General features: G+C 41.5%; 1 protein-coding gene across 2 annotated transcripts in view; it reads right to left on the bottom strand.

Annotated features, from left to right (window-relative positions):
- Nucleotides 1-525: 525 nt before the first annotated feature.
- DUSP10 (dual specificity phosphatase 10) overlaps nt 526-15,658 on the bottom strand; it is a 39,837-nt gene continuing 24,704 nt past the window's right edge. For both annotated transcript variants that reach the window (XM_059998079.1, XM_059998071.1), the window contains exons 3-4: nt 5,341-5,712; nt 526-1,776 (exon numbers count right to left, since the gene is read on the bottom strand). In XM_059998079.1, the coding sequence (XP_059854062.1) occupies nt 1,511-1,776; nt 5,341-5,712 (638 nt within the window). In that variant the 3' untranslated portion in view covers nt 526-1,510. The remainder of the gene's footprint in view (nt 1,777-5,340; nt 5,713-15,658) is intronic.

Here is a 15,658-nt window from a genome sequence, read left to right as displayed (position 1 = left end):
TAGCAACGTGTTGCAGTGTACACTATGTGGTTAATGTTACCAAAGATGTTGAGTGAGCAAATGACAGTGGGGGAGGGAGGTGTCAATACCCCTAGCTGTCAGATTGTCATAAATACTTATCAAAGAGCCACTGGGGAGATCACAGAATTCTAACCAATCTATCTGGCAGTGACCTAATCACCAAGGCTCAAAGGCTGATATAGAACCTTCTCACGCCTTTAAGGAGGTTACCTGAAGCTTCCGCTTTGTAAGAGGAATTACTTTGGCAGAAGTGGATGGTAGGGCTGTGGCAATAGAGGAGATTATGATTAGGCAGACTGGAGCATTTTTTTACTCCCTTGCTAATTCTCTGTGCTTCACACTAAGGCCAGAGACTATTGCCTCTCCCTCATCTCTCTTTCCCTTTATAAAAATGTGTGTTTATTTCCAATTATGTTACACGTACAAGTTCCTGGAGCTATGAGATGCTTGAACCTGAACTGAGAAAAAGAGGAGGAAAAACGACACATCTCCAAATGAGTTTCATTTATATAATGAAAATAAATTTTTACACAATCAACAGAAACACACCAAGTTTTTTTTGAGAAAAATATTTTTAAATAAATTTTTGTCTTTTTTTTTTTTACATTCTGATATACATATGTAACAAGGTTTATGGCACTGTAACCAGAATCAAATCAAAAAAAAAAGTTAAACAAAGGAAAAAGGTGGGAAAGAAAAGTAATTGGTTTTGTTTAATTCCTTTCCAGCTCCAAGCTGGCAACTTTGCACTATTTGTCTATCATTCAGCTGCCAGCTCTAACTCACTTGCACACTCAAAACACCATATTATTGCACAAGAAGCCAGTGAAGGCATATGGTATAATGGTCAGTTCCTTGCTATTTCAAAAAATCTCTTAAACCCAGAGAGGGGGGAAAAAGTAATCCAGAGTACGAAACACACAAAATCAACAGTATCCTTTGTCTCTTTAAAGAATGTGAAGGGTTCTTAGACCACTTAAGCTGCCCTGATCATCTCTTTGCACCAGTGAGCACAGCAGGGCTTGGTTTGGTTGGGTTTTTTGTTTTCGTAAGGACAGCCCAGGCAGATCCTAGCTCTTCATGATTCAACATCTTTTCTACGTACTTTGGGTTCTTTTTAATTGGTTTAAAGTGTAGTATCTTCGGTCTATGAACCTGCACAGACTAGTTAATCATAAACTCTACAAATAGCTTAAAAGGAAAAGGGGAAGAAACAAATTTTGTTATATTTTTATTGTTGACTTAAAAAAATTACGTCTTTAGCCTCCCTGCTTTGTCAGTTGGCGGGAAGTAAATCTCAACGGCATCAAAAGTTAAATTCTTCTCACACTTGTTAAAAATAAAAAGTTTTAAACAAGTTTGTTTCCATTCACAAACTTTACCCCATCTAAAAAAAAAAAAAAGACAGAAAAAAAGAAAAGAAAGAATCCATCCTCCTTCCTCTTCGTCTCCTAATGGAGAACAGTCATCCTTTCCAGCCAGACTATTGTCACACAACCGTCTCCACACCCATCAGCTTTGGTGTAAGGATTCGTGGTGTCACACCGTTGTTTAGGTCTTCCTCAAACTCCAGCAACTGCCCCATGAAGTTAAGGTTTGGGGAAATAATTGGTCGTTTGCCTTTGACAAATTTATAAGCATCAGTCATGGTCATCCGCGTGTGCTTCATCAAGTAAGCGATGACAATGGTGGCAGAGCGGGACACCCCAGCCTGGCAGTGGATGAGCAGCCCCTTCCCACACTGGTGAGCTTCCTCTGGAACAAGGGAGAAAGGCAAGAGGTGCAGGGAAGGAGAAAGAGAGATGGAGGGAGAGAGGTTAACGTTTCTCTAGACTTGACAATGCCATATTCTGTAGAGAGAGAAGACATCAAAATGGCTTTGAAACTAAGTATAGTTTACTAGTTAATCGTGTATGTTTATGTCACAACCTCCAGAACTGGCTAAAAGTAATATTAGTATGAATAAGAAGCTACATTTCTACGTTTAAAGAGAAGGCTAGGTAAAGGAGTCATTCACAATAATAGCTGACTTCACAGGTGACGGTGGCCAACTGAGGATGGAGCCACAACACAATTAGCCTAAATGTCAAACAAGCTACTGGTTAAGTAGACCCCTCTGATTCAGGATGTTAATTTCTATCGCCATGTTGTGTCACTTGTCAAAACTAGTGTTATTAACAATGTCTCTCCTACCTGTGATAGAGAAAAAGGCATTTCTTGTTTTATACTATAGAAATGCTCTGTGCAGAAACTGGTACTAAATGGATAAGAGTTTCAGTCTTAGGAAACTCTGAAGAGGGTTAAAGGAACAAAGCTCAACTAGAAAGTTGCTACATTCAGCTTCTCACTAGTAAACCCTATTGTTGCAAAGTTAAAGACTTGCAGTTCTCAGGCATAGGGTGTCACCTACATCTGAACTGTCCAACCCCCTCTGCATCTACACATGCCTTTCCAACATGGCAATGATGCAGAAGATGAAGGAATTAACAGCAATGGCTCAGAATCCAGAGCAATTGAAAAAGGCAATACTTTAAAGGTTTTCAGGTATATTAAAAGCCCAGGAGAATAGCTCTTGGGCACTGCCTGAATGGATTCTTAATGACACTTCTAAACTAAAAGGCATCCCAAAGAAAGCATCCCTGGAAAATATACCAATTAGATGAAGAGTAGGAAAGGAGATGGTAAGGAGAGTCCCGTTCTAACAAAAACTACTTCTACTGGCTACCCACTAGTAGATTAAGAAAAGAAACATTGTGCAAATTTTCATCTTAAAAACCCAGCAATTTAGCTTGCTTCCTATGGATAACTGTATTTTAGGAAAGTATCTCCTGTTTTCAATTTCTCCTCTTCAGCACACACTATTTAAGGACCTCCACCTCAAAATGGGGAAGCATGGGGGTAAGAAGATGAGCCACAAAGGGCTAGGTTTGACCATGATTCCACCTTGTGGTGGACCTTGTGTGAATCACATAACTCCCCAGAGCCTCAATCCTCCTATCTGAATAATGGGAATAATTGTAACTAACCAGGCTCAGGAGATATACGAATATCACCCGACTCAGGAATAACTAAACTGGCATAGTTAAACCCTAAACCTAGACTCTGCTTAGTTTATATTAGACTCTCTGTGAATGCTATTATGTTTCTAAAACCAGCTGTGTTTTCCTTAAAGCAAGACTATCAGATTTCAGTTTATTCAATGATATATAACAATGAGAATAAAATATTGTGCCTGTGCAGGGTGTGATGCGGAACTGTTTTCGAGGTTAAATGCTATTTATTACTTGTTTTGTTTTCTTTCTAAAACACCAGGTGAGCCTGAATAATCTATAAGGAATGTGGGTGCTTTGACTAAAATCCTCTTAGAACCTAAGCATATCTTATGCTACCCATTAAAAGAAAAACAATTTCTTTTTTTTTTTTTTTTTTTTTTTTTTTTTTGCGGTACGCAGGCCTCTCACTGTTGTGGCCTCTCCCGTTGCGGAGCACAGGCTCCGGAAGCACAGGCTCAGCGGCCATGGCTCACGGGCCCAGCCGCTCCGCAACATGTGGGATCTTCCCGGACCGGGGCACGAACCCGTGTCCCCTGCATCGGCAGGCGGACTCTCAACCACTGCGCCACCAGGGAAGCCCGAAAAACAATTTCTTAACTTCCCCCAACTGGAATTAACTCAGATAAAATTGCACTCATAACATCATATATCAACCAGGAAGTTCCTTATCTACTTGGTGACAAACTTTTCTTCCTTGGGACTCAACGTTTGATTCACATATCACTAATAAAAAATCTAAGGTATCTTTGCATCCACAATCATTGCCCATTGAGAACCAATAGAGCCTTGTAAACACTGTGTTCCCAAAAGGCTCCTGGCCTCACAGTCAAGAGCATTAGGCTCTGGTCTCTTTAGTGACCACTCAGAATTTCCTTCCAGATTGAACAATCTACGGTCCTGCAATAAATAAAGGCACAATTAGCAGGGAAATGCCTGGGTTAGTGACCAGAGTTGCCAATTCTACAGCAAATCCACCCACCCTAATGGTTGTTAAATCCAAGGGTATTTTTTTTGTTTTTCTTTTTTTTTCTGACAAAGGAGCACTGAACATGAGTGCATTCTTCTTGGGACAGAGGCCAGTAACAATCTGCTACAATATTTAGGAAAAGTACTGGGTCACCCTTTTGTGGTAAGAAAGGTTGGAATCACTTGGGAAAAAAAAAAAGAAATTGTTGAGTACCTGCTGGGTGTCAGGTACTCTCCAAGTGATAATTTGAGGCTTGCAACAGTTTGAGGCTTAGAAGCAGCGAAAGTTAAAGTTTAAGATTAGGGTTAGGCTGGCCGTTGCTTCCTTCTAGAGATTAAAGCCTGCTGTTGCTAGAATTTTCTTTCCTTGGTAAGTAACTACATGGGCTATACAATTCGATCTTTCCTACTTCAATGAGTCTGGGGTAAACTAAGGGAATCTAGTACCATCTCATGAGCACTCAACTTCAAGCCTTTTTGCTACCCATTGTTTAAAAACTGAGGCAAAGCAAACAGAAGGGAAAAACTACTCCCCCCCCCACCCCCTCACCCCTCCACTCCCGTTCTTTCTCTCCTCTGTGCTGAGTAATGCGTAAAGATGTTCACTACAGCATTATGTTTCTGAAAAAGATCCTTCAGAAACAATCCTTCAGCAAACACTACCTTTGCCTCAAGCAGTGGCAAAGAAATTTAACTCAAAGTAAGGGAGATGTCATATTCACAATACAGCTGGCCTCGGGTACCCGCGGGGGATTAGTTCCTGGATAAAATTCACAGATGTTCAAGTCCCTTATATAAAATGGCATAGGAAAGTCAGCCCTCTGTATCCGCGAGTTCGATCCGTGGTTGGTTGAATCCGCAGATGTGGAACCCGCGGATACAGAGGGCCGGCTGTATTTTACTCCCTGCAAAGTGCCTAGGGACGCCAGTAGACTACATACCCACGGTGCCTGCTCTGGCCGCCAATTTCTTACTTTCTGCCAGTTCTTTTGAGATGGTGTTATAGAACATCTCAGTGCTAACCCCTGCCACTTTTTCATTGAGAACTTGAGGGATGTGGAGGTCTAGTTGAACGGATCCCAACCCAGTTGAATTATTGTTCTTTTATAACCATGGTTCCAATACACTTGATGGGTTACGACTTAGGAGAATACTTTGGCTGCACCAGGTGGCAGAGCCCAAAAACACCTCGGTGGAGCTTTTTTTGCAACACAGGCATAAATCTTGGACTTGATATCAAAGCCCAAGCCAGAGAGGAAAGGAAGGCGGAAGATGAGACTTCCCCGTAGGAGATAGTTACCAATGAACTCAAAAGCCTCTTCAAAGTACTGCCTCAGGTTCTGCTTGTTGCTGTCGGTCGCCGGCAGCCGCTTATAGTTGAACAGGCCTTTCTCGTAGTGGTACAGGGGTAGGTGAGTGGTGACGTTGATGACGTAGCCAATGTTCAGCCGCTGCATCACATCCAGGTCCTGGGCATCCTGTTCGTTGCCGAGGAACAGGAAGGGCAAGATGGGCGTCAGCTCTGCATTCTCGATGTCGGGGGTGCTGGGGATGGACTGAGGTAGCATGCTCGAGGCCGCAGACGCACCGCTCCCCACTTCCCGGCACTCTTGGAGCTGGAGGGAGTTGTCACAGAGGTTTTCATGGTTCTGCTTAAAACTGCTGAGTCCACCTGGAACAAAAACACAGAAAGTGAGAATGACTACCCCTAGAACTTCAGAGCTGGCAGAAGATATCACTTTCCCCTTAGGAATGAGTGTGTTTAGTTGCTTATTACATTTTTTAAAATAAAATCAAAATACAAATGAAAGTCCATTTGGAGACGGAGGACAAACTTTGGAGGATATCACTGCATGCAGTACTTTGGAAATGTGCTTTTTATACAAACTGGGGCATGTTCCCCTGGAAAGAGCTCCACGAAGCATCAGGCAATTTCATTAGCAGCAAATTTGTTCTGCCCCAAAGAGCCATATGCTCAGTGGCCTATATAGAACCTTGCACTTTGGGAGCCCAGGAAGGCACAGATGACTTCCTTGGGTGTAGAATTTCTGCCTGTACCTGGGCAGTGTAGGCGTGTGTGCCTTGCACTCTTTGTAAGCTCACCTTACCCAGAAGGCCAAGTTTGCTCCCAATACAGCAGCGTGGTTACAAGCAGGGACACTGGAAGAACCAGGTTATCTTGGCTATAATCCCAGTTCCACCACTTCCTGCATCTGTGACCTGGATAAATTAATTTCTCTCTCTGGGCCTCAATTTCCCCGTCTGTAAAATGAGGGTAATGGCATATACCTCTTAGTGTGATTGGGAGTCTGGAATGAATGGAAACATACATAAAGTATGCAAACCTCCCCCTCATCAAATGCAGTGTCACTTATGAGAATGTATCTTAAGGAAATCATCAGACCAAAGATAGCCAGCTAGATGCATAAAGATGTTCGCTACAGCAGTTTTCTAGAAAGGTCAAAATCATTTTTTTAAAAGGGAAAAGTTGACATGTGCACCCAATGGAATATTATGTAGCCATTAAAAGTTGTGAAAGGAATATGAAAACAGTGTTTCTGTTTAATATTAAACGAAAAAAGCCAGTTTAAAAACATTCACCTTACATGTGATCAAAAGTTGAAAAAACATGCAAAAAAGAACACTGAAGTCAGGAAATTTATAGATCATAGTTTATTGTTTAAACTTTTCCTTTAATATTTGTCAGATACGTTTGTGGATAAGCCCAAAGGATTATTACAGAGGTCAAATTATACAATATACATGTAAGGGCTATGAAATCAGAGTTGACATTATTAACTACCAAATGAGCTCTAATTCTTACCAACTAGATACACTCTGGCCTTCCCTTTGAACAAAGGGGGAAGTTGGAGATCTCCTAGAAGCTGAAAGCCACCAGAACCCAACATTGACCCACCTCACCCTGCCCCAGATAGATGCCTTGCTTCTGTCTTGACAGTTTCAAGAGATAAAGGAGGAAACATAATGGGTGAACAGGATATGGTTGTGTTGAAATAAATACAGGAAGTCTATCTGTCTACCAGTTTCTGAACCTATGTCCTTCTCCGTTTCAAGTTTCATCTTTGGCAACCACAGCAGGAAGCTCCAGGCTGTAACCCAGACCAAGCCTCAGGGCTGTTCACAGCCAATGCACACTAGTCGTATAAACTTGGGATGTCATATTTTCATTAAGATCCGTCATGATTCAAAGATCATTCAGAGGGGGTAATAGTATGACCACCTGTGAGTATCAAAACCTGTCTTTGCTTTTGGAAAAGAAAAACAACAGCTATAAATTCATCTTAATTGATTTCTAGAATTAACTTCTGCCCTTACATCTTATTATTCTGCTATGAAACATTGATTAAAATAAAAAGTTTGTCTGGACCCAAAGAGATCATTTTTCAAGTAGATAGAAGAAGTGGAAACCACCAGAAAAACTTCATTAGTGAATACCTAAACAAAAATTTGAAATTGCCCGCTGTCACCATCACAAGCTCCACGAAAGAGACTAAAGAGTTATTTTAAAATCTGCTCAGCTTTGGCTCCATAAAATCCAAGTAAACAGTTCCACAGTGGTTCTGTAATGGGAACCTAATTCACTTTTTGTTTTTTGAATAAAAAGACAGTTGTTACACTTTTCTGTATAAGATGAGAGGACAGAACAACAAAACAGATTCAAAAGAAGTCTTTAACGTGGTGGATTGGAGGGGGGGAGCTTCTCTCTGTTCTTATTTAGTGTACTCAAGCTGTAATTTGTCTTAAAAGCAGCTAGTTTTTAAAAAATGCATGCCAGAAAACCACACACACAGAAAAAAGCAGCATACAGCTTTTTAAAATTCTGTCTCTACACCTCCTTTCCCAATGACATCAGCTGGAGGCTCCCCACCTGCCCAGTTGCCATAGCAGTTACACAAAGACATACAATGACATCAGTTGGCATGATATCAGCTCTTTGAGTGCAAACAATACAAGAAGAACTACTTTGTTTAAGGCCTTTGGTGCAACTGTGTTCTGGGGAGCCAATGATGTAATGCTAACAGGTGGCATGGGCCTTCCATTTGCCTAATGGGGGGAAAAAACCCATGGGGGAGGGGAGGGGAGGGGAAGGAATTGGAGACAGACAGACACAAAATACTCCGAATCCCAGGGGGTGCCCACGTGCAAAATTATGTGTTTATTGTATGTTTAAGCCACGTGGGAACTCTGTTCATCAAATCTTTGGAGGCAGAGTGGATAGAAAAGGAAATATTCTAATTCACACATATTAACTAGACGAGGAAACCCTCATTGAGGGATATGAACAAACAGTCTGTTCAGTTGCCAGTCTGCTGACCAGTGTCGGCATCAGCTCTCATTAAGGGTTGTGCACAGCTAGATACTGCAGTTAAAGAACTCTCTCTGGGGATGGCGCTTACAGCAAAATGAACCAGTAGAATCTCACAGTGGTGGTTTTGAGAGAGATGTCTGTAGGGAGGATTGTTTTCTTCCCTTAGAGGTTTGGAATTGGAAGCCAGGGAGGGATGAAGGGAAGATGATGGCTAATATGGTTCTCCCTTCCAACTACTTTCCCTCCACCCTACCCCAGCACGTATCATAGAAGCCGAACGGACTGATCACTTAATGAGGAGTTTTGATTATTTCATATTTGTTATTACTACATAGGAACATTACAAGATGATAACTAACAATTGAAGTGGAAGCAGTGTAGCATGGTGGTTAAGAGAGGGGTTAGAGGCAGGCAGATCCGGGTTGCAACTGTGATTCTGTCTCATGAGAGTTTGTAAGAGCTGGTATAAATCCCTTTTCCTCATTAAGCCTCAGTTTACTGATCTGTAAAGTGGACTCAATATCACCTACCCATAGAATTGTGGTACAGGAAGCCTATGTAAACATATAATCAGGCATTTGATAAATAACATCTTATTACCCCAATGTCATCACTGTTATTGTCCTCACCTCCAGCTGATCCGCTGACTCTGAAGTTCGTGAGAACCCTAAGTGCAGTGCAAGTGATTCTGAGGCCAGGCTGCTCAGGCCTGAATCCCAACACTGCCAAATACTGGCTCTGAGACCCTGCACAAGGTCCTTACCTCTTGGCTTCTCCGTTTCCCCACATATAAAACAGGAACACCTACCTCACACTACAGTCTTGAGGATTAAACTGATTCATAAAGATAAAGTACTTTGAAATGATATCTAGCACATATGAAGCACTTATTTTCCTTACTGTGGAAAACTGCCATTTTAAAGACCTAAAAAGAATTCTAAGGCAAATACCATATGATATCACCTATGTGTGGAATCTAAAATATGACACAAATGAACCTATCTATGAAACAGAAACGGACATAGAGAACAGACTTGTGGTTGCCAAGGGGGAGGGGGTTGAGGGAGGGATGGAGTGGGAGGTTGGGATTAGCAGATGTAAGCGATTATATACAGAATGGATAAACAACAAGGTCCTACTGTATCACACTGGGAACTATATTCAGTATCCTGTGATAAACCATAATGGAAAAGAATATAAAAAAGAATGCATGTATATATATGTATAACTGAATCACTTTGCTATACATCAGTAATTAACACAACATATCTCAAAAATAAAAATTCAAAAGAAGGCAGAAAAGGAGGAAAAAATAAGGTACAAATTGAATGAATAAAAGAGCTTCGAGATATGAGGTTATCATCCAGAAAAAAATAAATTCTGCTTAATATAAAGACTCTCAATGATAATAGGCTAATGTTTCCAGAGTTTTTATTTGTAAAAGCGTATTGAAAAAGAACTAGGTACCAAGGTATCTGAGCAGTTTTAAAGTTTAAATAATATACTTTTATCAAAAGAAAGCAACAGCTCCCTATCCTTCTTAAACAAACTCATCTGATTTCATTTTTTCTTTGTCCTAGCTTTCCCAAGAAAGCCTGTACGTCTTTGGATTCCTGGGTTTGCCAGAGGAGAATTGAGTGTTTTCAATAAAATCACTCTTCTCTCCTCCCTCCCCTCCTCTCCCCTGTGTCCCCAAGTCCCCACCAGGCTGAGTGATCTCTGTAGACACACAACTGCTCCCAGATATCAGTGCAAATATTTCCCAGGCATGAGCAACAGTGCTGGGGGCAAACATTTCAGACCTTATCTCAAAACCAGGTTCTCTGCCAAAATAAGTATGATCAGCATGTGGATTCTGAATGGCAACAACAAAGAATACCCAGCACCCCTGCAAAACACGTAGAAATGCAACCAGTGAGTTTCCTCCAACGGGAGGTCAGTGAGGTGACAGTCCCACTGAAGCAACGGATTCTAGTTGTAGTGGGAAACCTCTCTTTGTAGATGTATTTCACCCCTGTAGCTGTGTTGGCTATTGCAGCCCTAGAAACACAAGAGCCCTCTGTAATGTGATTCAGAAGCAGTGCTCTGGGATGGCAAATTAAAGGAATGACATCCAAATGCAGAATCTATAAGCAAGAGATTTCCATCGTCCAAAGATGGCCAGCACTTTGGCACACCAGCTTTTTGGCTTCATGCTAAGTTGAAAAGTGAGCATTTTTCAGAAATCTAAGGAAAACTCTCACTGAAGGTCAGCAAATGACATTAACACCCAAAGAAAAGTGGAAGGGAACTCAAGTTGAACTTTTCTACAAGCTTGCTGCGAGCATATTCATTGCCCCTTTTTGTTGTTTAGAGTTTCTTATTGGGTGATTAGCTTTTTAAAGTAAAATGGTACTTGATGATAGGGGTTAAGAATGTAGAATCTGGAGCCAGACTGCTTGAGTTGAGAATCTTGGCTTCTGTCACTAACTAGCTGTGTTACCTTGGTAAGTTAGTTAACATCTCTGCACCTCAAATCTCCACACCTATAACGTGGAGTTAACAGTAGTATTTATCTCACAGGGCCCTTAATATGGATAAAATGCTGCATGAGTTAGATATTATCACTATAAATGGGAAAGATATTGGTATAAAAGGGGTCCTGATGGATACTATTTCGTGGGCCCTCCATGGAAACTGGAGTCCATCTAAGCAGACTCCCAAGATTCTATTCTCACAAGGATCCTTGTGGAAGAAACAAAGCCTGAGTAAACTGGAGCTGACGTCAGGCTTCCAGAGTCGAAACTCCCAAAGATGGAGCCGGTCAGAGTTGTTTCATAATTTTCAGGGAAGAAAATCAACCACCTTAACAGGAGAAATATTAGAGATACAAACTAGAACCACGAAGATTACTTCTAACTCTTGTTTTCTATGAAATTGTCTTCATAGGTCACTGACACGACTAGGGATTTTATAGTAGGAATGATTTCAAGTTTAATACCAGTTGGTATCACCTAAACTGTCTTATGATCGTGTCCCCAGGGAACATGTATTCTTTCCTAAGGGGAATGAAGGGAGGCTGTATCAAAGAGGGAGAATGAGTCAAAAGTGCTGTGTCACCAGGTGTTAAGGTAAGAAAAAAAGGGATAAAGAAACAACTTTGTTACCGGGGAAGAGAGAGACTTAGGAGGCTGAGTCCAACAGTGTTGCTGGTGGGGACCGTGAGTCAGAGAGGAGTACCCCTGTGATCCCTAAAATCACATCATTTCATTGCTTACATGTGAAAAGTCCAATGTGTGAAAAAACATAGACGAGTTACCATAGAGCTTAAAACTCTTTAAAAATAAATTAGGATATTGAATTCAATTGAGCACATTTTGATTATCTGTACAAATATTGTTAAGTGTTCCAGGAAGATATATCTGCTCATATGTTAGTCCCTTACTTCATGGATTTCTTTTTTTTTTTTACTGTCTCTTCTCTCTTAGGAGATACAAATTCTCTACAGATATACTTTAAAAGCCAACTACAGAAGGCAGTTTATTATAGAGAAGGCAGCGGGGAAAGAGTGCAGGAATAACCTTATTTAAATCCCTTTGTACACAGGACTTCGCTATATGTCACAGGAAGATAGGTGATTTGTTGATATGTTTGATACCAATAGCTGTAGGGAAGATATCAATCGCTTGGTCATGGATGGGTGATCAATCTACTTTTGGAAATAATTTATAAAAATTGAAAGATAAGTTAAAGGACCTCTCTGGTATCTGTTTGACCTAGTGACAAACCATAGGCAGAAATTACTTCAAGAATGCCCCTCCCAAAACTGTCCTTCCAAAATAGACTAAAGATTACTCCTGTCCTTATACTTAATAGTAATCTAACAAAGTTGTCTTTAGTGATGTTTTGAGAGAGAAAAAAAGAAAATTCCTCAAAAGTTTATACCAGAATATTCTCAAATTTTGAGTTAATAATACAGCCCTTTCACTGGATTTTCGGCTGGACAAAAATCATAATTTAGACTATTGATGCTTACCTGAAATAGACATCGTTTGTATCATCATTGTAACTCAGGTATCTTATTTTTGTTTCCCTCAGATTACGTGCCATCCCTTCTACCCCAACAGTTCGGTAGACTGTAAAATCTGCCATTCTGGAAATAAGCTAATACTTGACTATCATATGTACCAAGAATTAAAAACAATAATTTTTGCTCCTCCTTAATCTTTGTATAATTTACAATATGCTTTCGGCTAAATTTTTGGTTCTGCATACTTCTACAACCATTTTCAATTATTAACTTGTTTGGGGGCTCTGATTTCTTCTGTCTTAAAATGTATTGCTTCCTTCTTTGACTGTTAGAATCTTTGTAATACCCTCAGTGGAAACAATTTTTTTTTTAACTCCTGCCTAAATATTCACCTCAAGAAAGCAAACCGAATCAGAAAGATCCAATGACTTAGGAACTGTGATTTACAAAAATTGAAAATGAAGCTTTAATTGTATGCCTTCCAAGAAACGCTGACCCTTGCACGTTTCTGTCAAAGTTTAAAAGATTCTGCTTCTGTCCCTGCCACCCCACCCTCTGCTCAGAAGTTGCCTCTGCTCCCTCCACTCGGGCAACCCCCACCTTGTTCTCTGTATCTAACGAGTCTGTTTCAGTTTTGTTTTGTTCGTTCATTTGTTCTGTTGGGGGACAGGCAAAAGAGGTGAAGGGGATGAAGAGGTACAAACTTCCAACTGTTAAATATATAAGTCATGGGGATGAAATGCACAGCATAGGGAATATAGTCAATATTACTGAAATAACTCTGTATGATGATAGATGGTAACTAGACTTAGCACAGTGATCATTTTGTAGTGTACAAAAATACTGAATCACTATGTTGTACACCTGAAACTAATGTAATATTGTATGTCAATTATAATTCAATAAAACATAAAATGAGCTAATTTTATGGTATGTAAATGATAGCTCAATAAAGCTGCTTTAAAAGCAAAATAAAAGCAAAGAAACAAACAAACAGAAAAAGAAGTTGAGGAAGGAATGAATTGGGAGTTTGGGATTAGCTTATGCAAACTATTAAACAAAGAATAAATAAACAACAAGGTCCTACTGTATAGCACAGGGAACTAAATTCAATACCCTGTGATAAACTATAATGGAAAAGAATATGAAAAAGAATGTATATATATGTATAACTGAATCACTTTGCTGTACAGCAGAAATTACCAAAACATTGTAAATCAAGTACACTTCAATAAAATCAATTTAAAAAAACAAAGTTGCCTGTGGTACACATAAGTCCCCTCACTACCGAATTGGTGGAGAAAAGGGCTGGGGATTAAATTTCAGCCTGCTGAAGTAGCTCTCAATTGCACACAAAAAAGGCAAATTCTTGTTACTACCCTTGAAGGGGGGTGCACTTGTGTTGCCCCCTTCTTACCATTCCTACTTTAAGGCTTCAAAGGGTAACCAGTGTTTAGGATACCACCAGTTTAATTTGTGTGTATTTGAATAACACAGGCAGATTGTTTGAGAGGATACTTCGCAAGTATGTAAATACAGCCTGTTTCTTTAAATCTGTTACCTCATTTATTTACATTAGAACAGAAAGCACTGCCAGAAGCAACAGCTGATGACAGTCATGTAATTTTCCACAAAGACAACAATTAAATAGCTTTGTGTTCTTTTAATGAGCAGATGACTTCTCTGAGAGCAGCCTTCAAACTTAAGATGGCAGAGTTCCCACGGCCAGGAAGGAACCCCTCAGGTTCTGCAGAAGTCACTGTGACTTCAAGGAAAAGCACCCTCTGGGCCCCTGTCCTCTACAGCCAACCGGCCTGTGTTTGCGCCTCTTCCGCCCTCCCTCCCAGACTCCCCCTCCCTCTCTCAAAAACACTTGGGGAGGGCTTCCCTGGTGGCACAGTGGTTGAGAGTCCGGTGCAGGGGACACGGGTTCGTGCCCCGGTCCGGGAAGATCCCCCATGCTGCGGAGTGGCTGGGCCCGTGAGCCATGGCCGCTGAGCCCGCGCATCCGGAGCCTGTGCCCCGCAACGGGAGAGGCCACAAGTGTCAGAGGCCCACGTACCGGGAAAAAAAAAAAAAAAAAAAAAAAAACACTTGGGTAAGAAAACAAGAGGGAGATTCTACCTGGAATACATTTGATTTGATGCTTAAATGTCCAATGAATCCACAGAATATTTTTAAACCTATTTTTAAAGAGTTGATGGTGTGGGTGGGAAAAGGCGTCAAGCCTCCCCCCTGCCCTCCCCCACACACTGTGAGCCCCCCTTGGTGCAGAAAACCCCATCTTCACACCCACCCTCCCCATTCTGTCTCTAAAAGGTTTCAGGAGGCACCACCTGGAAAGCAGCGGGTGGGCATAAATGACTTCTCCAAGTCGCTCCCTCAGCCTGAGGGGCTTGAAGAAGCCTTCCACACTCCCTTAGGCTGAGCCTGGGCTGGTCAGCGTGGACATTGTTGGGGGTCCAGCTGCCCCCTTCATCCTCCCAGTCCGCCTTGTGGAGCCTCATATTCACTGGGACTTCATCGGCCCTGAGACTGAGCTTCACTCCCACTCACAAAACTACCACTTAAAGAGAGCAAATTTATGGCTTTCCACGAAGAAGTGTGCCTATCAAATCACGGGCAATATGATATGATATATATGGAGGGAAAAGAGGGGCTGATAGAAAGACAGCCAAGTTCAAGCCTCAGGCTCCTGAAAATCTGCAGGTTCAGATTTCCTTCTGGTCGCTCCATGTCTAACCTTCACCTATGTCAGCCCACGCCAACCAGCTCCCAGGGAGAAAGACACATCCTAAACACGTAGCTCAGGTCTCTGGGTTTTCTTAACAGACACACCAGTTATAGGAACACAAGCTTCACTTTTAAAATCTCTTTTGTCAGACAGCAAGCCCTCCCAGACATTTTGAGACTCGAGTGACAGGCTGAAGATGTCCCTTCCCTCTCCCCTGTCCCTCTCTCCCCACTGGCCAGGGTCCAATGGGACGAGATGGATGATCAACATACAAACACACAAATAAAAAGGTAATGATTAAGGATGATAAGGGCCATGAGGTGCCCTCCAGTTCCTGGGTGCTGTGAGAGGGAGTGATTAGATCAGGGTTTAGGGCCGGCCTCTCTGGGGATAAGAAGGGATTGACTAGTTTGGAAAAGAGGTGGAGGGGAGGGGGTCCAGGAGAACAGTGGAAGCAGAGAGAATCACACTAGGGGCAAAGGCAGGACACTCGTGAGGCCTGCGATGACTCAAAGGGACAGAATGTGGTGAAGCAGAATGAGGGG

Source organism: Delphinus delphis, chromosome 1 (genome assembly GCF_949987515.2).
Source record: "Delphinus delphis chromosome 1, mDelDel1.2, whole genome shotgun sequence".
Taxonomy (NCBI): domain Eukaryota; kingdom Metazoa; phylum Chordata; class Mammalia; order Artiodactyla; family Delphinidae; genus Delphinus; species Delphinus delphis.
The sequence above is the reverse complement of the archived record's forward strand: the minus strand, read 5'-3'. Positions and strand labels throughout refer to the sequence as shown.